Source organism: Astatotilapia calliptera, chromosome 8 (assembly GCF_900246225.1).
Source record: "Astatotilapia calliptera chromosome 8, fAstCal1.2, whole genome shotgun sequence".
Classification (NCBI taxonomy): Eukaryota; Metazoa; Chordata; class Actinopteri; order Cichliformes; family Cichlidae; genus Astatotilapia; species Astatotilapia calliptera.
This window is the reverse complement of record NC_039309.1, coordinates 5,253,946-5,277,054: the sequence shown is the minus strand read 5'-3', so window position 1 is coordinate 5,277,054 and position 23,109 is coordinate 5,253,946. Positions and strand designations below refer to the sequence as shown.

The window sequence follows — 23,109 nt, the reverse complement described above, 5'->3', positions numbered from 1 at the left end:
TCAGAGTCAAACATTTGTTCAAATTTACACACGAAACAGCATTACAGTACAGCAGAAATGTAACAATGTGCAACACCAGTATTAGTTTAAATACTTCAAGTATTCGAATAAAGTGATCCTTTGGGTGAAATTGCTGTGATAAGGCTGAACAACAGGCGCTTCCTGTTAACTGAACACCTCCACATGTCCCTTATTAAACAGCTGTAAAGACTTTTAATAGAAAAGTCTTCAACAGCATTACTGTATGAAATCAGTCATAATCTACGTTTTTAAAATCACCCGCAACATGCTGCATTATCCCCGGCCGCCCGTCTCTTCCTCGAGGACGTCACCTCACACTCTCGACCGATACCGAGTGTAGTTCAGCAACACTGGAGCGACTTCACCAAAGTTTGAGAGGTGATTGTAATGCATTTCCTGTTAGTAGCCATTTCTGATGTGTGCATTTTCTCATGAAAAGGATAACGGATGCAGAAAGCATTAACGAGCTACTGCTAAAAAAAACAGGCTGAAATTAAAAAGGCTACTTATGCCTGCTCTAGTCTGAAGAGGATTCTCAGAGTGAAAAAAAACAAAGTCTGGTTCCCATCTTGTTGGCAGAAGATGACACGGGATATGAAGACGTATTCTGGAGGCTTCATTGTACTGCCCAGAAGAGGTTTTCACTTGGTCACCTTATAGCTGCTCAGATCTAGCGGCTCTTTGCTGGGTACACACCAGTCGTCAGCCTCTTGGCTCATTTTGTAGTTCTTCAGAGCAGTTTTGTTGTACACTGGCAGCCTTTCGATGGAGTCTGTGGACAGCGCCTGGAGGGACAAGACGACAGGATGTAATTACAAATGTCCTGTCTTACCTACACCAGTTCCACAGGTCTGCAGAGTCGGTTTTGTGTTTAACAAAAGGCATGGCACAGGGCAGCTTCTATTTGTTATGCGCTCCAGACTTTCAAACTGCCGGCTTCTTGTCACAGTTTCATGCATGATCACCCTGCCTGGCTCACCTTCAAGTAGATGACAGCGTCTGTGCCATAGCCCTCCATGGAGTAGAGCTGCAAGTCCCCCTGGAAGTACTTGGCGTAGAGACGAGAAATGGGCAGACCGTAGCCGAAGCCAGCCTGTACAGAGAGACGAGGGAGATCAAGGGTTTAAGAAGGCTTTGTTCTGTCACACTGAAAGCAGCACTGCTCATCCATGGAACAAACAGATCTTTTGTCAAGTTTGTATTGTGACTGAAGGTCAATGGCTTTTTCAGAAAAACAACAATATTAGTCCAGTGCTTCAAACTTTAAATGACTAAGTAAGCAACAAAACGCTTGGAGGCTATAAAGAAAGGCAACCAAAGAGAATGTGGTGCTCATAACGGCACCCTTTAGACCTGCTGAATAAACAGTTTGTTGTTTGTGCAAAGCTGTTAATGATCAACTTCTTAGGCTTTACTTTTACTTACCAGTGGAGGCCGTTTCTGGTCTCCTATTTGTGGAGCCGGAGCAGTAGAGTACATGTAGCTGAAAAGGTTCTCAATCCTACGAAATGGGACACCGCCACCCTTGTCGCTCACCTACAGCACAGCACGGGCAGGGGGTAAAAATAGAGAATGATGTGAGGTGCTTGGACAGAGCTGAAGAGAGACGGGCCTGCCTGTCATGAACACTCGGCTTCAATATAAGGGTGGAAGCCGAGTGTCTTATGTTTGTGTCTAATTTCAAGTGCAGATTCTGCCATTTAATTCACAAACTGTTAAAGACCAATAAGTTTTTGTTTATTATAGTATGTCACTTATAGTCAAGCTAGTCGGGCACAAGAAGCCTCGACAGTGTTTTGTTGACACATGGGCATAAAGTCAAGATTTATAGGCTCTGTGAGTATGAATGCACACAGCCCATGGTGCTAATCTTATCAGAGCTTAGTAGCTCTGCGTGCCAGTAGGCACTGTGCTTAATTGAGGGTGAAGTCATTACATAACATGTTTAGAGAAAGCGCTGGGTGGACATGACAAAAGGAGAGGTAAGTTTAGCTTTGAAATCAGATGCACGCTTTGTACCGTGTGGGATATCCCTGTATTATTAATGCAATAAATACTAAATGGGTGCAACGACAGCAATAAACAGGATCAGTGTGGTGAAATAATTTTGCCTTTACAAGCTTCATTAACCTTGCTTTATATGTGCTTGTTCACAAAAATAAAAACCACCTACGCTCCTGTTGACTCCTACAGGCAATTTAAACCCTTTAATCCAGCTGCTGTTAATATGTTAGAACACTATGGGAGGAAACTCCTTGAAGTAACCTGCATGAATGCATGTAGAACAAGACCAAGTTCACATCAAGGATGTCGTTTGATCTTTCGCTTTCCCACCACATTAAGGATGTTATCTGAATCCAGAGTGGGGCTGAACACAGGTATGCTGTGCAGATTTGAGCACTTTTTAATCATTTAATTTTGAGGTACTGAGTTACTATTAAAAATTTCTGGATTTACCAAATATACCCATAAAATTGGTCCAATTTATGCACCCCTGAAATCACACCATTTCCCCCCCAGTGCCAGTGATCCATTTAGATCATTTTGATCTGAGGTGCCCAATTTTGGGGATCATAGGTGCCGAGACGCCTGCCTTTGCTTGCACCTAAATGACACTTACTCAGAGGTTCCTACCAGACTGGCCCAGTCACCAGTAGTTCACCTGGAAGACGTCCATTTGTCTACACAAACTTAAAAACAACTTGCCATGATGCAGTGAAACTGAAATGTGGGACAAACCAGAAATGGAGATTACTTTTACTTTGAAGGCAAACCCCTGCAACCAAAACATTTCAAAAGGTGCAACTTTTACTCAGAAGTTTTGTGTTGCACGTTTTCAAGCTTCACTGCAGCTCAGAACGTAAATGGCGAGTGTTTGCAAAAAAGTTGACATCAATCTGATGCACGCTCAATCATCCAACCCTGAAAACTAGACTGAAACTAGCACTACTGACTAACAATGGGCTGTGAGGTGAGTTTCTTCATCATTAATATGCAAATTTTCATGCCTTTAGATCAATGACAGTGAGTACCATTTTAACCAAACTTCTCTGCGAGTGGTACTCATGACCATTACCCAATGACAATTGATCAATGGTCATGAAAATTTGCATATTAATGATCAGGAACTGACCCCACAGCCCATTGTTAGTCATGGTACTTGTTTCAGTCATCACGCAAATGTGTTGTTTATAAGGTTGGGGAAACGTTTCTCCCACTGAAAACGCTACGTCCAGATGAACAGAATTAACTTTTGGGGCAATCATAAGGAGGCCAAACGCTGGTCAGCTGGTTGGGGAATGCACATTTTACCTGGAGGCCTGGTGTTTTAACCCTTTAAGACCTACCATAGAACCAATTCCACCAGAGCTTATCTTATATTTTTTACATGCTGTAGTGCCATTTTTGGGAGTATTTCAAGTTGCTATACATCAATACAACCATTATAGCCTAAGTTTTAATGATATGCATGCATTAAGTGCATAGTAATTACATAAATTGCAAAGAAGTGCAAGGAAAAAAAATAAATAAATAAAATTGAAAATCATTTTTGTTTTTTTAACATATATTTCTAGTTAGAGAAATTTAAGAGGCTTATCCCTCAAAACTGTAAATACAAAAAAGTTGCAAACTAGTTTCCCACCACAGGAAATTTATTTTGAGTGTCTTCATAGTTTTATTTTTGAAATACACCAATTTCTATACACTGCAGGAAAAACGAAAATAAATATTATAGTGCAAATTTGCAAAAAAGCAGCATCTGCATCAAAATAAACTATTTCCAGCAGTGCAATATGTGTCCTAAGCATCCCAGAAACGACACAGAAAGTCAAACATAACTTTTAACAACACCAGTATAGGCTCATGAGGCCTTGATGGTAAAAAAAACTACATTTCTGCGAAAGTGACGTCACTTCCGGTTTCGGGCAGGACATGGCGGACATGTGATAGTTCACGCTAATGGACGTAGGAAGTGTTACAAACAGCTGATCGGATCGGCAAAGCGTTTTTCTGGAATATTATGTTTTTATTGCTGCAAGTGATTTTTATGCAGTTTTTGCAAAGATATGTGTGGAAGGAAACTGTGACCTAGGACAAGCTGATGGCATAAGATGTAAGTACAACTCCTCTGGAATCATATGCAAAAAAAATTATTGTGCTAGCTCACGTGGTTGCAGAGCTACCGGGATTTAAAAATAGTTAGGCAAAACGGAGCGTGCCCGCTCAGACCGGTTTTAAAGGGTTAAATAGGATTTTTTATTTATTTTTCTTATTATTTCTTTTTAAACTCTGAGCAATCTGTACAATCACCATCTCCAGAATCGAGCAACTGACAACAACCAGTCTACATGGAGGAAAATTGGAGGTCAGGATGAATTGTCCCTTTATTTTTTTAAGATTGCAACTCACCTTAATCGTCAAATCTTCATCCCCAAGAGAGACCATGACTTTAATAGGTGGAAGGTTCCTGCTGCTCTCATGAGTCTCTATCGTGGCCCTCATAGCATTCTATAAATATTTAAGACAATAAAATAAATTTTCAAGATGTTCAGGAATATTGAGTTGAACATGCACATATTCAAAACTGGGTCTCCTACCTTGAAGAGCTCAAACAGCATGTGATAAAGGTGAGATGGCACATAAACAATCGTTACTGGATGATTTGTCTTCTTCACTGCACAGAAGGAAAAAAAAAGAAGTATTTATTTTATCCACTTCATTTACAATTCATTATTCTAACCACTCATGGATGATTTCCATTAGTGGCAATTACTCTGCTGCACTCTGGTTTTACGCTTTGTGAGGATGGAGAGGAAAAGGTCTGTGTGTCAATACTGCCTGATGTGGTCAGCTAGGCCCGCTTAGCCATCAAATCAGACTCTCTGCTATATTTAGAGCCCTCTCGGATCCATCATGCTCTCTTACATAAAACCACTCATACTGTGCATACATACTGGAGGCCCGGGGTCTATTTGTGCTTTACTGAAACCACTTCATTGCACTGCAATGACTTTTACCCTTGAGGCTGTTTGCATGATTACCTTAAAAGATTTTTCACACCTGGGTAAATTTAACGCTAAAGGGTCAATATGGGCCGCAGGACAGACTTCCAGAATTCCTAAATTCTGTAACTTACGATTCATCTCCTGAAGTATCACATCAGGGGCACAGAGGTAGTACTGATCACAAAGCATCTTGGCACTTCCGAAGGCATCTGTGAATATAAAGGGAGAGCATGTCACCGAAAACAAAAAACAAAGGGACAAACAAAATTCAGATTCAACCATATTGTATATTTACCCTGGACTACATCTCCAACTTTACAGTGAGGATCAATGCTTCCAATGGTGTTTGGGTGAACCGGATTGGTGGTACCGTCAAAAATCAGGGCTGTAGAAATAAGAAAACAGGGAATCTTCTGCAAACGGACCACTGAGATACACGTTTAACTAAAAACTACAAATACTATACACAGCTTGGTTTTGATGCAAAGATAATGAAGAAGTACAACTATTTTCTGTTGTTTTAATAGTGCTACTTATTAATACATATATTAGAAAAAAAAACTCAAAGGGGGTCATATTATGTTCATGCCAGCTCTATAATATAACTGTTATACTCTAGTAGATCAGCTTTGCATGATTCACAGCTCAAAATAATCCTTATTTATCTTATTATCAGCCTTGATGCAACCCCTCAGCCCATTTTTTATGAAACATAAATTATATACAGCTTGTATATTATGCGTATCTGGGACACCCATATATCCCCTTTCTTTGATATCATAAAGACTGAAGAAGAGCTGAACTGTGTTGAACACAGTGATTACTTAGAACATATGGTGCCCTTATTATTTGAAACATTGGCTGTGTTTACTATGATCATTTACCACCACAACAGCATATAAATGACAGAAAATGAAAAACACGCATCAAGTCAGACACTTGGGAACACATGCTAAAAATACCACTGAGGAGCACAATATGCTGCTATGAGATGCAGAAACCTGCATACGTGTTAAAAGTGTTTCTCAAGAAGAGTTGTGCAGTTAATAAAGCATAAATGCTTTCCTTTACGCAACAGTGATTTTGAAAATCTAAACTATCAGATCAGTGATATGCATCACCTGTCTTTGTTCCACATGGCTGATGATACCTCCACAAGCTCTCAATAACAAAACAGAAGTCTGAAGAGCATAACATCATGCCAGAGCAACCATCTGCTGTTGACATGGGAGTGTTATCAGCACTTGTCACAGGGACAACAGGCAAAAAGAAGGAAAATGGGGCGTATCAGTCGGAAAAATGTAAAGCCATTCACTCTTTTGCCTAAAACAGAAAAATGTGAGCAATTTTGCTTTCAGAATTCTGCTCCAAATGGGAGGCTTGCGGCACCAAATCCATCCATGTGATGACTCATCAGTACATTTACATCAGCTTGTAATTGTGCAATGAACGCTGCATCATATACAAGCACAGCAGTCGGTGCAGCATTTCTTCTTTTCGGTGCCTAAGTTTGTGTGGAGCCCATTAAGACTGTAATTTGTTTAAAAGCCCACACAGAATGAAATGGTCAAAAGATTAAACACGGCAGAATCAAATTAGATTTTCATAAGCTTTTTCATAACCTGATCAGAAGAAAAGAAATTCTAGCATGTAAACAATTTAAGCTAATTTCTAGCTGGCCATGCTCTTCATGTGATGATTCCCTGACGGCATTCAATGATATCCAACAACAACACACTGACAATAAAGGTACGGTGAATTAAAATAAATAAATAAAAAATTCAAATGTTACTCACTGTGCTGGTTGATGAGCATCCGGATTGAGATGCGGCTCATGTAGAAGCGATCCAGAAAGTACTGGATGTTCTGGTTGGTGGCCACATCCTGGGGGAAGGCCTCTTTGTATTCTATGACACCCTGGGCCATGGTGGGAACCACATCATTGTGTCTGTTTCTGATGGTAACTAAGGTATCAACAAACCTGGGGAGGAATGACAAAGACATCCTGCATCAGGGGTTTGGGCAGTATCACACTGAAAGGGATGAAGGCACTTGGGAGAACACAAAGGTCATGTTTCATTACAAAACATGAAAACACCCATAAGAATGAGAAACTTACTCTCCAAGGACTTTGTGATCATCAGGATTCTTGTCCAGGAACTCAAGGAGCTCCATTAAACTCTGGACATACCTGAAAATATAAGATAAAACATGTTAACATGTGCTGCAAAATACAAGAGAAACTGCTAAGTCCTCAATTCTTTAAGAAAAACTTTGTTTATGGCACATATACAGATCACAGCCCACTCCTCATAAAGGGAAACAGCAGAAACGGCAGCCTTGAAAACAACAGTCACGTGACATGTGAGGAGAAACTAGGGTAAAGTTCAACTCTAACGTCTCCGCCTCACACTCACCAGCGCAGCCCTAGTTGGAAGGAGTACAGCTTGGTCAGATAGGGGGCTTTGTAATTCTGAGCACGATGGGGGGGGGGGGGATAAACTGGCAATAAACAAGTCAACAGCTGTGACTGTGACTAGACAGAAGATAAAAGCTGGCATCAAATATGCTTAAAACACTGGAGGCTGACAGACACTAACTGTAATAAGCTGCTCTTTTGTTTTAGAAAATGTTTCTGCTGAATAAATACATTTACAATATAAAAAGCAACTAAATACATTTGATTACTTGGATCATATTAATCAATAAACCCCATTCAACTTACCAGCCCTGCACCATTTTCACAGATGGAGTTGTGAGCAGTTTGTCAGGGAGCAAGTTAATCTCCTTCATGATATTTGAGAGCCTTACTGGAAGCTCCTGCCTCAGAAAAGCAAAGGACGTCTTTTCACAGGCATTAATGGAACCTGAATTGGGGACAAACAGATGTACTGACTAGATGATCCGGAGAAAAATACTCATTCAGAAGTTTTTTTAATGTCTTAAATGTTAGTAAGAAGGACTTTGTGCGAATTTGAGACATTTAGAGAAATTTTTTTTTTTTTTTAATTGCTGACTGGAATAAACAACTGTATGCATAACGGTGGGTAATTTTTAAACTAACTTTAATCCAACAAAATTAAAGTCAGATGGATAAAAAATAAATAAAAAAATAACAGCGATAATAATAACAACAACAACAATAATAATAATAACAACAATAATAGAAAATTAATATTCGTATGTTAACATCTGTGTCGAGACTTGCAATCCCTTTGCACAAAACGCGTGATAGTCTGCACATCATAAAGTCTTTATTAGCAGTTCATAGTGGTGAGAAAATTAAAAACATATACTATAATGCACACAGTGATAGGCCCACGTCTGACGCAACACTAGCAAAAATGAGCACCATGTTTCTGCAAACACTGCAGAGCAGATGCAGAGCCGTGCAAGCATGCATGGCCACGGGACATTTGGTCACGAAACGGTGGTACATCTGTGGTCACGTCTTCGCAGCTGACGCCACATAGGTCACGTAACCCCCCATTGTCACAAAAACAAACCAGCAACAACATTAGCGAGGATCAATACTCACCGAAATCGAGAAACTGCTTCATGGAGAGGGGTGAAGGAGAGAATTTCGAGAAATGCTCGATGTGTTGCGGCGCGCTGGCCACGGCGGCGTTTTTCATGATAAACCGAACGAACTTCATTGTTGCTCTGTGAGGTCCCGAGTCTACTCAGAAACAGGTTCCAAAGCTAAGCTACTCCAAACCACTGAAGGTGTTTTCATGCTGTAGTATGAAAACAAGGGAGGCAGCAGCGGAGATGTAGGATTCTCCAGCCAATGGGAGAGTGGGAATTCTAATTTACTCTCCAGGCTGGCCAATCAGAAGAGGAGGAGGCGGGCTTAGTGAGTTTGGGTTCTTCCACTCTAGCAAACTCAGAGGCCCCAACTTTCGAAATTCTTCCTAAATTCTTCCTCAGTTCCCCAAGCTGAACTAATATATAAATAAATTAACACGTTTATCAAGTGGTTTTAGTCATAAAAACGCTAACACAAACACAATAAACAACAATAAACCCTAAACTAATATTATTCCTCTTCTGGAAGCCATGCTTACTGCTTGTTGGCCATCTTTGCAATGCTTACAAGCCCCTGAATAGTATTTTGGGTGGAATCACAAGAATCACCAGTAGGAAGAACCACCATCTTTGTTTGGGGAACCCAGAGAAACTGGAGCTACACCGAAACCATAAATTGCGTAAAATTGAAACAAAATAACCAGCCTGTTCACTTTAAGGCCAATACATAAAAGGTGTGTTTAATGTCAATTTAAAACATTTAAAAAAACCCAAGACTTTATTTTGTATGAAAGCAGAAGTACATGTCTCAACATGTCTCAGGCTTTGCCTCCTGCTGCCATGCAACATACAAAAGTTCATTCAGATTCAGAAGACTTAACTTCTGAATCCCCAAGGGGCAATTGAGAGACTGACCTTGCCGACCATACATACAATACACAAACATCACAATGGGGAAACAGGTCAGGCTAGGTAGCTGGCCGGTCCAGCTACCTAACTTACAAAAGTTAAAACGTGAGCATAGTTAATGTAGTTTTGTTTTTTCATTTGGTTTCAACACCGATTCACCAATTTCATTAATTACTATATTTATTTGCAGCTTACAATTAAGAAGTTCAGAACAGGTATTATGCTACAACTCAAGCACTCTCAGTAAACATGTGAGTCTGAATAGATATGTGCTGGATGTGTTGTTCTGACTAAAGCTAAAGCTGAGACTAAAATAGCATATTTTGTCATTTATCTTACTTGGGGTTTACATGTGCACAATATTCCTTGTTTAGTCTAATTCGTATTAACTAAAAGCCTTTTAGTTTAGTTTTACTTAGATATAATAACCTTCAGAACAAGAGCTGACAGTATATGTAGAACATGCAAAGACGCAAAAAAGCCCCATGTAGCCAACCAAAATACTCAAACCTTTATCAAGAGTATGCAGTACCCAAGCAGAAAATGACCCATTACAAGAGCTTACTTTGATCTGGTGTTATGTAATACATTACTAAGAATTAAAACATTACCCATAACTGTGTTGGTGCACTGGGTAAGTTTTTTTGACATTGTGATTACTGTAATAATTCATGGTTAGCGTTCACTAGTATAGGTTTAATGTAAGTGAGGTCAGAGGAAGTTGTGTGTCTGAAACTTAGCTGCCAGTTTGCTAAAAGTATGACAGACGTGCAGTTCAACTCATCTGGTTTTCACACTTTCAACCTTCATTCAGGATTAAACTGGACTCAACGGCAAACATATTCAGTCTGGTTTGGGCAGCCCTGAACTTTCCCAGTGAATGTGACAAGGCAGCTGTCCAACATGTTCTGATCAGACATTAAACATTTAACCCGCTGGTACAAAGTTTGTGTGATCATGCCTGCAAATAGCACAGACTGAGCTGGTGTCATGCACTCTCTTCTTTCAGCAAACTAAAATTCCTTTAGTGATTTTTAGGGTAAGGCCTGTTTTCCAGCTCTCAAAGATATTGGATTGGACATAGGTCAGAGCCCCACATGAAATCTATTTCAACACTGGTTTTCACCCATCAAGCTGAAAAGCATTTCTGTCAGGACTGCTAAAGCCCAAATAACTTGCCTTCCCATTTCCATCTTCAGTAATTTGTTTTTAGCTCTATGGCTCTGTTCTGGGACCTTCACCATCTATGTGCATAGAGCCACCAGCTGCTCATTAATGCAAATATCTAATGGGACAATCACATTGCAGCAAGTCTGCATTTAGGGATCCAGAAATGGTCAAGATGACCTGCTAAAGTAAAAGACAAGCATCAGAATGGGGGAGAACGGTGATTTAAGTGACTTTGAATGCAGTGTGGTTGGTGGTGCCAGATATGCGAGTTTAATGACTCTTTGTTACAAAAAAGATATGCAGAGAGAGCACAACACATAAAACATTGAAGCAAATGGGGTATAGGAGGAGAAGACGGCACTGGTTTCCATTCCTGTGAGATAAGAACAGAAAACTGAGGATACAAATTGTACAGGTTCACCAAAAGTGGACCACAGAAGATTGGAAAAGCATTGCATGATGTGATAAGTGTTGACTTCTGCCGTGACATTCAGATGGTAGGACCAGAATTTTGCATGAACGACATGAAAGCATGGTTGCATCCTGCTTTGCGTCAATGTTGCCTGAGTATTGTTGCTGACCATCTCCATCCCTTTTAAACGACAGTGTACACATCTATTGATGGGCTGCTTCCAGCAATGACAGCAGATATGACGTTAGGTCAGAAACAGCCTGAAAGCATGATTTGGGCTGGCAGTGGGTTGCAAAGCCACTTGCAGATGAGTAGCAACTGTGGGAAGGCTAAATTGGTTTAAAAACCTGCCACTGGTGTAGGTCATGTAGAAGAGTGTCAAGTAAGCCACCAGATGTTGCAGACTACAACTGAGTTTGACATAGTTTGATTCAATACTATGCTTTCTTAACAAATCTGGCTTTGTGGATTATGACAAATAAAGAAGCTTTTGCTTTAAAGCTGATATATACATTTTGCTACAATTAGCTGTATTTGATTAGGTATACACAATCAAGAATTATTAACTTCATACTGTAAAGCACCTACTGTACTAACAATGATTTGCAGTCAGTAAACAGGTGTTGCTGTTTCAAAGTCCTTACATAGTAACCTCCACCTCATTCTTCATTTCAATGATAACATAATCAGACACACTCTGCTCCTTGTTTAGTTCCTCCAGTCCGAGTGAACAGGAGTACACTCTCTGTGAATGATTCTCTGGAAGCTTGCCACACATGGTTTTGAAAAGAAGTGCCTTCGTCAGGGAACACAGTGTCCCAGTCAAATCTCCCATTACATAAGCGACGGCTGTGTCAGTACAGTTGGGATTGTCCTCATAATGCCAGCGTGTCCTGCCCCTCAATCAAAACATTAGAGTTTACACAGTATGTGCAAAGAGGGAAAAAAGAAAAAACAACAGCCTAAAGCAGTATTCCAGGGAAATAACAGACATCACCACCACAAAATGTCACGACACATATCACCTTTTTTTTATCAGGTCCCACTACATGATAATAAGCTGATCCCTGGTAGACGTCATCAAAACAAGCATTAGTCATATTGTTGTCAAGTGGCAGGTTGTTTATTGCACCATATCAGCTTCATTTGTGCTCTAACAAGATTTGATCTTGCTTCATTTTAAGGTATTTCGAGCAGCTGTGATAGATGAATCTGTGAGTTTATGCCTTGCATTGGAATACTTTGGAAATGATTAGCACTTTTCCTGTAAGACTTTAAAACTTGCCAGTCAGAGGAAGATTTGCTGTCCTTGAAAATGTTTCATTTGAAAGGGAGAGTACAAGAAGCCAACCACATATTTCTGCTATGAACAAGCAAAGAGTAAAAAACCTTTTCTGTATTTTCATGCATTATTTGGTCAATTTCATGTATGCTCGTGTTTTGTATTTCACTTCAGGCTAATGTCAAAACCAGGATTTCTAAAGGCTGCAGTCAGTGATGTGTCTAATCATCCTCATTCGAAGCACACCCGAGGGACGCTTGATTTGCACTTCTATTCCCTGATGATTTTGTGCATTTTATTTCAAGGGACACGTTTAAGCTTTGCAGCAGTAACCTGTGAAATTTCTTCCATTTTTTCCCCAAAGTAACGCGCATGCGTTATTGTTTTGCATGCAATGCAATTTCCTGTTGTCTCATCCATGAGAATCAGACAGTCGTGTGAGAACGGCGACATATTTACTGTTTTTGATGTGATGGTTAGATTTGGGTAGCCCTCTTTCCTCTGCTTCAGTCATTTAAAGAATAACATATTTGTTCAAGTATTACTCCAGTAAGGTTCAATTTCGACTTAGTTTAGATGTCTTTGTTGTTTTTGATCTGTCAGTCAGCTTCATTAACATAGTTGAGATATATACATGTTCAGTAAAAATCATCCCATATTTGTGAAATATGTTTTTAACATGCATAAAGATATGCGACACAAATTGCGCAGATATAGGTCGTGCACATTTAAGTGCGTTACTTCTCCAAACAAAAGACACGAACGTCACCTGATTTCAAAAAGAAATGTGACTTGGGACACCTGACTCTCACATGAGAGGCAAGCAAACACAAGAACACAGAAAAATAATCATGTCTTGTGTTGACTCAGCAGAATAAAAATGAGCATTGAAAAAAAAATGAAGGTGCAAAGAATAAGAAACTGAATTATTTTGCCATTTTAAACTGGTTCTAGTCCAATTTTGTATGTTTAAGAAACATCCAGCATATTTTAAGACATAAAAGATTCAAATCGATTCATCAAAATTAATCAGAATGCAATTAAGTGTCTGAAGGTTTTAATTTCCTGGGGCGGGAAGAAAAAATAAAATGTATTAGTGCTGACATATCCATCTGCTCTTTAGTGCAGACCCTTGGTTAATCTTTACTCTGTGACACACCATTTTACTCTTTAAGCCAACTTTCTTCTGACTGGCTAACTCTCACAAACAGAAGGTTTTGACAACAGGTGGATGAGGCAGATGCGTCTGCCCGAGATGTTCGTTTTCGGGGTTCCGGCTGTTTTTTGACATCAACCAAGACTTAAACAAAACTGAAACTGTGCAAAAAGCTTGTTTAGCTCTGTCTGCAGCCTGAAATTTTGACTGTCAGGATTACTTCTAGACAGAACATGTTAGAAGGAATTTTTCTACAACAGCATCATTATAAAGTTATATAATTTGGCTCACTGACACAGGATTTTGCATCACACTTTACAAAAAACGATCCAATTTTTCAGTGGGAAAATGTGGGGGAAAAGAGAGCAATGTTATTGGATCAATACTGGGGATGAGCATATCCTGGCATCTGAACTGGTCCTGGGAGGGAAAACGTAGAGTGAGAACATCAATGGTTGTTTGACTGTGGCTTATCACTGCCAATACAAATGGCAAGAGAAGCATTTTATGAACCTGTGAGAGATCGGAAAAACCTCGTTCCAGAGAATAAATGTCATTTTATTTTGCTGTCGCTTGTAACTACAGGCTTGTTTAAAATTGGCCCTCGAGACACAACTATTGGAACGTGCTTAACTGGTCAGGGGGCTTATGGGAGTAGTTGTTGACTACCCCCAGTACTTTTCCGCTCTCCGTCAGCCTACATTCCTGCCAGTAGTCAGCTCCTATTCCCCACTGTCAACAAACAGCTGGGCATATCAGCCATAAATGTCTGTGCATTCTGTCAGTGCCATATTGGTGGAAGGGTGAGCAACTGGATGACAACAACAACTCCAGTGGAAATTTCCCCTCTCACTGTAGGGCAGGGGTGAGCTGTCGAGGGCTCATTAGGCAGACGTGGATTTAAATGCAAATAATTACACTTTCCTGCTAAAAAACTGACCCTGAATAAAGTTTAAGTTATCTCCATTGTAACACATTCATGATCACAACCTGTAAAAGACCAGGTTTTTAATAATTAATCAAGCCCATTGCATTTTTACAGTCTGTCTGACTAGTGTAATCATTACAACATTCACACTGTATTTAGTCCCTATTCAGAACACAAAGGATAATGGGAGTGCTACGTGAATACAGATTAAAGATATTCTACTAATCAAGTCTATGAAAGGAGCTTCTGCATGGCCATTATAATCATTTTAAAGGAAGTGCCGTCAGTGAACGATGAAGTAAGTAGAGAGGGAAGTGCAAATGAAAGACATAACCAGAGGCCTGCAGTGGACAATCTTTCAAAGGTTATAGCTTTGAGATCAAAGTCTCACCATTATTTAAACTAAATTCTGAGCTTCAGGATCTTCTTTTGAGCAATCTGGTCTAAATATTAGACTCTTACTCAAAACTGGGACCATAACTATGTTTTAAAATGTCTTTTTACTTCAAATTTAAACAGAAATGTAAATGCAGAGCAAAACCACGAGAGCTAATTACACCAATTTGTTGGCTTTAACCCTGTAACACCAAGTGAATCCTATTAGTTTTTGTGGCCTTTACATCATCACTGTGATTTTTCCCCCCGAAAAACTTGATGTATACAATGTGACACATGAAGCGCTACCATGAGCAATAATTTCACAGTGCAGAGAAAATTCGACAAATGAAAACTCATATAGACATAATTTGCCAGAAGGTTCAATAAACACTCACGTTTTGAGAATTTTTTTTTTTAATTGATTTTAGATTTCAGAAACTGCTGCCACCTAAGTCTGCTCTAAAGTAAGAAATGAGTGGCCTTTGGTGCCTCCTGCCCTAATTTGAGCCCAGAGCAAGCACTCCCACCAGTGCTCTTCCAGGTTATTCCAGCCTTCTTCCTCTCCATCATTTAAATTGGCCAGCCATCTCCCTGGATATTATTCCCAGGTTATCTTCTTCTGAAGGTAACACAATCATCCTCACCATTACCAATAACGTTTTAAAGCTGGCAGTCTTATCTAATCGTTCTTCCTCCAAGAAAAGGTCCGTGTCGTGGTTTTCATCTTTGCGGTCTCCCAAAAGATGCATTCTCCAAACCTGTGTGCCCAGTTTGCATCATGTTTTTCTTTTTTCTACAGAATGCTGCAAAATCCAATCAGAAACTGAAGGATTTCTGTGTGCATGTTTATGTTTTGATTTCCTAGACCCAGTCTTGTTGGAGTTATCAGTTCACTAGCTGGGCCCACGTCCTCATTTTAGGTTCGACAGCGTTTTAGTAGGTTAAGGTGAATGGCTTGGAAATGAATTCAGCTGCGGTTTGGGGAAGGCCTCGAAGGAGACTGGTGGCAGCTCCCAGGCCTGGCAGATCTCCATGTACTAAATAGAAGTGAAGAAGTTAAAGAATTGAAAAGGGGAGGAAGGGTAGGAAACGAGAATGAACAGCTTGTAAAGGGGAGAACATATATAGATAAGAACTGGAAGGAGCGTGTTTGGAGGCGTGGTCCTGCTCCTGAAATTCCAATACTTTATCTCCAATTAATCTGGACTGAATATGACCACAGCTCTATTTTTCTCTTTTAACCCCCCCTGTCTGTACCTTTTACACTGTACCTGTGAGTATCAATCATAACCGTTCCCAAAGCAAGAGGATGAGGGGACTATGTCATTAATGCGTGCACTGGTGCACTGTGGCTGTGAGGGTGTTACAGAAGTGTGACCAATGAATATCAATCTCCTGCCCTGTGTGCACCAGAGCATCTGGTTCTCAACTTAGAACCAAAAACTGAATTCAAGGAATGTGACAAAAGGCCTGCGGTGCAGTCTTGGCCTTAATGTCAAGCAGACCTACTGGGACAATGGATGTATTACAAACATCCTTACAGGTCAGAGATGTTTCGACCTATACAGTATTAGGCAAGTGGATTTATTGAAGTGGCTGGTCAGTGTAAGAGCTATATATTACATGAACAGCATCAAGAATCATACTATTTATTTTATGAAATATGCACACACAGGGAGAGAATAATCTTTGCACTCTCTACCTTTGAGTCACTAATACTACTGTAATCGGCTGCATACTGCCAGATTCAACCAAGCAAATGCAGCTTCTCTGATGAAATGTGACCTGGAAGCTTTCTTCTTGTGCCCATCTTCACTGACGTAAAATGTGTAGGAAGAAACAGAAATCATGCAAACAATTATTAAAAGGCACTTCCCCACAAAGGTAACAAGGAGTCAGATCTCTGCCTCAATTAATTCCTGCTTTTAAAAACCAGAGTTGGATACATTAGCGCACAATTGAAGAACCTGTATATAGTCAATACATATAAATATCTATAATTGAGATCAGGTTTTCCAGAGTTTTCCAGAGCTTCTTGGAAAAACCTTACCCAGATGAAAAAGCTCTCAGTGTGATTGTCAATCAAAACACATCCACATGTTACATTAGAGCTACAATTGTCTCCTCTCAGTGTTTGCTCTTGTGTGCCTGCTCGAGTTACTGCAGAAGCATGAACCGGGATAATTGTGTCATCAAATTCTCCGAAGATGCAGCTATCTTGGGCTTAATGCACAAGAATAGCGCCCTATCAGTATAAGGAGAGAGTTGTGAAATGGTGTGATAAGAACCCTCTCACACAACATTAAAAAAACACATGAAAGACAGTTTTTTGATCCCAGAAGCCCAAGCCTGTGGGGATCCATCAAGAATCCATCACTCACATCTATTCCTGCAAGAAACTTAGGCAATACAGCATCCTGGGAGAATGTCAGAAAAGGTTTTACGAAACAGTGCTGACCTGAAGAGAGAGCAGCATGAGATTCAGAATTTCAGCTGGAGCTTTTTTAGCCATCCTGCATGAAATGCTAAGCAACAGCGTGCAGGCATGAGTAGGCTGTGTATTGACATGCAGATTAGCTAATCTGTCAATTTGAGTCATTAAAGAGCAGACATCTTTCTAACTGCATCTTCAAGGTAGGCTTCAAGATGGTCTTTTCTTTATTTTGTGTGAATGTAAAACATTGTGACATAACCACAGACTTGAGAAAATGTGATAGATATTTTATTGTTTTCTTATCACCCCATTTCCAAATATGTTAGTGTTTCATGAGAGGAGTCACTATAACAAGGGTGAGAGAGAGGGAAAAAAGAGTTGCAGGAGGTAGATTCAGAAATAATGTGAAGATTCTGTTTAAAAGGTTTAGCTTAGACAGATAAGACCCTACGTTTATGAAAAACCGAAGACAAAAGAGAGATGACAGCAAACTCTAAATGAAGGCTGAAAGGAAGGAGATTTAATTAAAGCTTTTTTCTCCCTGTAAAAAAAAAACAAAAACCTACACTTGCTAGAAGAAGAAGACCATAGACACTCAACACTACTGAAGCTTGCTGGGGCTGGTCAGCTCCTTTCCCAAGCTTTCATACCCAGTGCTGATTGCTGAGTGGAGTCAGCTGTGCACTGGCTTTGCAGGGAAAAGGGGTGACATCAGAGTCAGTGGAAAGGACACGCCTCCATCACAAAACACGGTAGGTGTGCTAGCACCATAACAGTCAGATTACTGTAAAATGTAAATGCATACACAGCAATGATTTGCAAATCACTCAAAGCATACTAGATGGTCTCAAAACCCACAAATCAATTACTGAAACTATGAAATTTCACCTGTGAGGCTGAACCTTCAGAAGTAAAGATTGCAAAGTGTTCATCGTTCTGCATGGACAAAGAGTTCACAAGCAAAAGCTAGATAAGGTGAACTTGGGAATTTCATCATCTGTGTCTACATAATATTAAAAGATTCAGAGAATCCACAGAAACCTCTGAAAGGATGAAAACCAATACTGAATAGCAATGATCTTCATTGAGTACAGATGTGGTTCTGTAGTGGGAATCACTGTATGGGCTCAGGAACACTTGTGGAAACTACTGTCACTGAACACAGTTAGCATCCAAGTAAAAAAAATCCATGAACTGCTTTTTGTCTGAGAGATCTGAGTCTGATGTGCTGTTTGGAAATCGGGGACGTCCTACCCTTCAGGCTGAAGAGGAAAGACCTCACAGAACATGTTGTGAGTGCAAAGACTGGGCGCATTGTCTGTGATAGTAATGAAGTGGCATTAGTGCACACAGCATAGGTAACCACCACACCACAAAATTCTGGGCGGCATGGTGGTGCAGTGGTTGGCAGGTCCTGCACTTCTCTGTGGCTTCCTCCCACATTCCAAAGACACAAATGTCCACTGAACATGAACGTGGGTGTGAATGATTGAGTCTTTATGTGTACCTAGCCTCCCACCCTATGACAGCTGGGATAGGCTCCAGCCCCACTCCAAACATGAACTGGATAAAAAGGAGTGAGGGAGGGCTGGATACAGATTTTGGAGTAATATATTCAACTATGAAAACAATGTATTATTTTGCTCAAGGACTATTTCATGGAGATAAAGCCAAACTACATTCCTTAAACATTACAGGGTGAAAAAGTGCTTATTTAGCCTGCCTGCAGTCCAATCCTGCCACTCACTGAAATCATGCCACACATTATGAAATATTTTGTTTCAAAATATGACACAGGAGGCCTTTAACTGTGATGAAAACTTATATCAAGTAATAATAGGAAACAGTGTCTTTCAAAAGTCCAATAATGTTCCAAGTTCACAAACTCTTACACAGGGGATCGTTAAAAGACGAGGTGATGCAACGCGGTGGTAAACTTGCTCTGCTGCAACTTTGAAATGTTTTTCAGGTATCAAATTCAACGTGAGCACAAAAATCATGTCATTTGTTAGTTTCAACATCTGACACATTGTCTTTGCAACATTTTCAGTTAGTATATCTTTGCATTCTATGATTATTTACATTTTTACACAGGACTAGCCAATAACATAAAAACCTAAGCCTGCAAAGCAAATACACCATAAATTTTTAAGTGGACCACGACGCGTTTTGTGCACTGAAAGACAATTTTATAAAAGATTTACTGCTGGAAGTCCCAAATAAGACGTGCAAATGAAACAGCACTTTCTCCTTCTTGGCAGAGGTTATGCCCATTTCAGAAGTGGGACACTGACCCAAATGATCTATATGAGGGTCAAAGATGTAAAAGACGCAGCAATCAGACAGAGACCTGGATTTGAAATTGTGTTTCCAGTGCCTGACACTTCATCTAGCTTAGTTGGCACCAGTGCCAGTTCAAGCAGCGTTTTTTTCTTCACAGCTCTGAAAACAGAAGGTGTGAATAATTTTCATGTATAGAGGATGTAGCCATTGCAGGAGCCATGTGGCTTTAAATGTAAGCTGTTGAATTGTTTGCAAAAAAAAAAAAAAGCATGCGCTATAAATAACACTTCAGTCCCGTTATGTGCTGCTTTTATCTCATTCCCTTCTGCTGTTTGGGGACTCTGTAAGGACTTAATGCGTCTGGACTACAGGGTCGAAGTGTTATAACGTTCGTGTTTGCCTCAGTTTGCTGTCAGATTCTTAGCTCTCCCTCTAAAATGCAGGGTGACTCAGGCAGGAGACATAGATGTTCTCGTTAAAAGGAGAAACTAACGCTGCTATTCCCGCGACATCATCATCCCACACTAGTGGAGCTCCACGGTGCGCGATGTGATGCTCAGTCCTGCACAGTAGCAGCTACAGGAGACGTGCTTATCCCTGCCACAGGCGCACAGGAGCAAGGGAGGAGGAGGACTACAGGAGCGGCCAGCGGGTTTTTCCCGGGCACCGGACACACCGTGAAACAGGACGCTTTTCCAGGGGGTGCTGTCCCCCCGCTTCCCACTCTCTCCAGCGATGGCATCCACGGATCGATCAACGGGAGCGCGTGAGTTTTTCTTCTTTTATGCAAACCGTGCAAAGGCTTTCATGTGACGGACATAGTGTGTGTGCGTGTGTGTGTGTGTGTGTGTGCTGGAGATAGAGAGCAAACTGCATGTCTAACACCACAGCCATGTTTTGGTCATCGCACTGATCGCCTCGTGTAAAAAAGAAAAAAGAAAAACGGGGATTTAAGATTTTATTCTTCTTTTTTTTTTTAAATACAGCATACAACTGTGTTTATTTATTATACGCTCAATTTATTTGCCTACAGCTGATGCGTAGCTCTCCTTAAAGGAGACGCGTGTGCTCGCTTCTCTGGCAACATCAGCACCACAAAGAGCGATGCCCCTGGCCGCAGGCAAGCTTCAACTTCGGCTCCGTGCTCCGCGCTCAACGCGGTCAACAAAGTGTAGACTACATCTGTTGGCTAGTGGTTGTCAAATCTGCTTTTCTCACTCTATATTGCTACTTAGGAGAGTTATGGAAAACAGTAAATTCTGCACAGCCTTCTATATATTTTCACTGCAGGCATAACTATCCTCTTAAAACCCTGCGAGAATATTTGGGAATTTCAGACATTTTCAGACTGAAAATATGCAAGCTGTTCTCGCAAAGCCACGCTTTCTTTCTCTTTTCTGTTGGTGCTGAAGGGGGATGTGTGCTCACTGGATTGTAGAAGCAGTCTGTGGAGCATTTCTGGCTGTGAAATACAAACAGTGCGCATCGGCTAAGTAAAGACAAATGAGAGAAGGAGGTGAAAAGGAAAACAAAGACTTGCCCTTTTCTCGTGGAATAGAAACACTTGCGTATGGATGTAGCTGTTCTTCGTGGTTCGTTAATGTGTTCGAGAAAAATGGAAAAGTCACGGAAAAACAGCCACGGGTTAAGAAAAATCTCACAGCAGAACTTCACCCATGTATTCGCCTCTCCAAACAGAATTTGACTGTAATAGTAAGCTAGAGTGTGAACTGGGGAAAAAAATCTATCAAGTTTCATGCTGATGTCTCCAAAATAAATGTGTCTGTTTAACTGCAAAGCACACTCATCACTGAAGTAAACCGTCAGTAACTCAGTATCACATTTTTTGTCTATTTTGTAGATAGAAAAGAATTTGACCCATTGCTGATGCTTAAGCCGGTGGTTCACCAAACCGAAAGGGCTTAAAATTTGAATCTGAAGCAAAGTAATGGACAAGCTAGCTGACCAGGATCCGTCCAGCCTGGTATATAGACACAGATACTTGTGTTTAAGCTGCATCTCCTGGTTGTATGAATGTGGGTTGATGTGACTCCTGCACATGAGATGGAAATGGCACAGTGGAAACCAAGAAAATGGAGATTTGTAAGAGGTGTTTAATTAAAGTTGGAGAAAATGCTGTTCTAACCAAGAGCTTTTGGTGTATAAATCACACCAAAGCATGAAGTGAAAAATGAAGGAATGTGATACTTGAACAGGATCCAAGACTTGACTCTTAGGTGTGTGTTTGTGCCTCCAAATCTACCCCCTGACGTGGAATTCGTGGTTTTGCATTTTTGTTTGTTTGTGTAGCTATTCAGCTGGCCTGAGTAAAAGTTTATGGATATGCAACCGTTGCAGACATGCTTGCACGGAGCCCAAAAAGCCCTCGAAAAATAAAACAACCAAGAAAAGGAGAAAAAATCTCTTAGCCTGATGGAGATCATGGGCACCCCTGGTGACAGTACAAAGATGCAGCATGTAGACAGCAGAAAAGCACCGTGTCCTCTGTGCAGGGTCAATGCACAAAATAATTTTTGCTTAGGTCCTTGTGGTTTGTTTTTGGTGTGTTTGTTAGCAAATTTACTCAAAGTTTTTTGTATGGATTTGTATGAAAAGTTTACCCCGGGTGTGATTTGGTTGAGCTTCACAGTGATTAACTTTTGAGGTCAAGATCATCAAAGCCTGATTTTTATTTTTATTTTTTATTACTTTTACTATCCAAAAGTTAAAATGTCTGGTTATTATCCAATTAGGTCAAATCTCAAATTTTTATCTTACAAACTCAAACTTCTGAGAAAATAGCTACAATTGAGGAAGACAACTTGGAACTTCAATTTAATAACCCCAAATTTTGATGTATGGGTGTCAAAAACAACCCAGATCTCTGTAACAACAAACTTTGTTAAGGATTTTTTTTTAACATCGAAAGATCGGAAAAAATTGCTAAATCTCCCATCATGTACTCACAATTCCATATTAAACTATAACGGCTTGATATTCCCACGAAAATGTTACAGACTAACTAAGAGTAACACAGCATGCTGCTCATCATTATTCATTCAGGATGTGTTTAGATTAAATTATATTGTAGTTTGAAGTCGTTTGTCTTTCTTTTATGACAAACACAAAATGTTTTTGCATAGAGTGAATATTTAAAGGATTCTCTCAAGAGTGGGCAGGGACATCGTGCTGAAAGGCAGTCGGGATTGTCTTCACGGGCCTCATAGCGTGTACACAGGTGCACAAGGAGGAAAGCGAACATTTGAGCATGAAGGAGGAGTGCCTAGACCATGAAAACCTTGAATATCTAATCACTCTTTTGGGACTAACATCCCTGATCCGAGTCATTATTTCACATGTTCATATAGCCTTAATAATTAGCACCATGCGCAATCTGTCAGTCACTGTCAGTGCCTCTGCAGTGGCCTGTAAGAGGGGTCAAGAGGTTACATTAAGAACGCTTAACTTTAAGCTTCCCATCCATCTACAGAGCCAGATCTTACCGGTCTCCAGACTTCAGTTGATTAGCACCACTTCAGCTTTCATCCCACCCTTCTTGTCAGTTCCCAGGGGGTCGCCTTTGAGGGAGCTAATTTAAGTAA

The 23,109-nt window shown here is 40.3% G+C and overlaps 2 protein-coding genes across 2 annotated transcripts in view; one reads left to right on the top strand and one right to left on the bottom strand.

Annotated features, from left to right (window-relative positions):
- Nucleotides 1-8,809, bottom strand: pdk2a (pyruvate dehydrogenase kinase 2a). Its single transcript, XM_026178076.1, has 11 exons — nucleotides 8,566-8,809; nucleotides 7,753-7,894; nucleotides 7,147-7,218; nucleotides 6,824-7,008; nucleotides 5,323-5,412; nucleotides 5,159-5,236; nucleotides 4,620-4,696; nucleotides 4,432-4,530; nucleotides 1,447-1,557; nucleotides 1,001-1,114; nucleotides 1-806 (listed from the first exon to the last, which is right to left on the bottom strand). The coding sequence occupies exons 1-11, from the start codon at nucleotides 8,681-8,683 to the stop codon at nucleotides 663-665; spliced, it is 1,230 nt and encodes a 409-aa protein (XP_026033861.1). The 5' UTR covers nucleotides 8,684-8,809; the 3' UTR covers nucleotides 1-662.
- An 11,011-nt stretch (nucleotides 8,810-19,820) lies between these two features.
- The window catches only part of tbkbp1 (TBK1 binding protein 1), an 88,331-nt gene continuing 85,042 nt past the window's right edge, over nucleotides 19,821-23,109 (top strand). The window contains exon 1 of the mRNA XM_026178074.1: nucleotides 19,821-20,273. The gene's annotated coding sequence lies outside the window, so the exon portion shown is untranslated. The remainder of the gene's footprint in view (nucleotides 20,274-23,109) is intronic.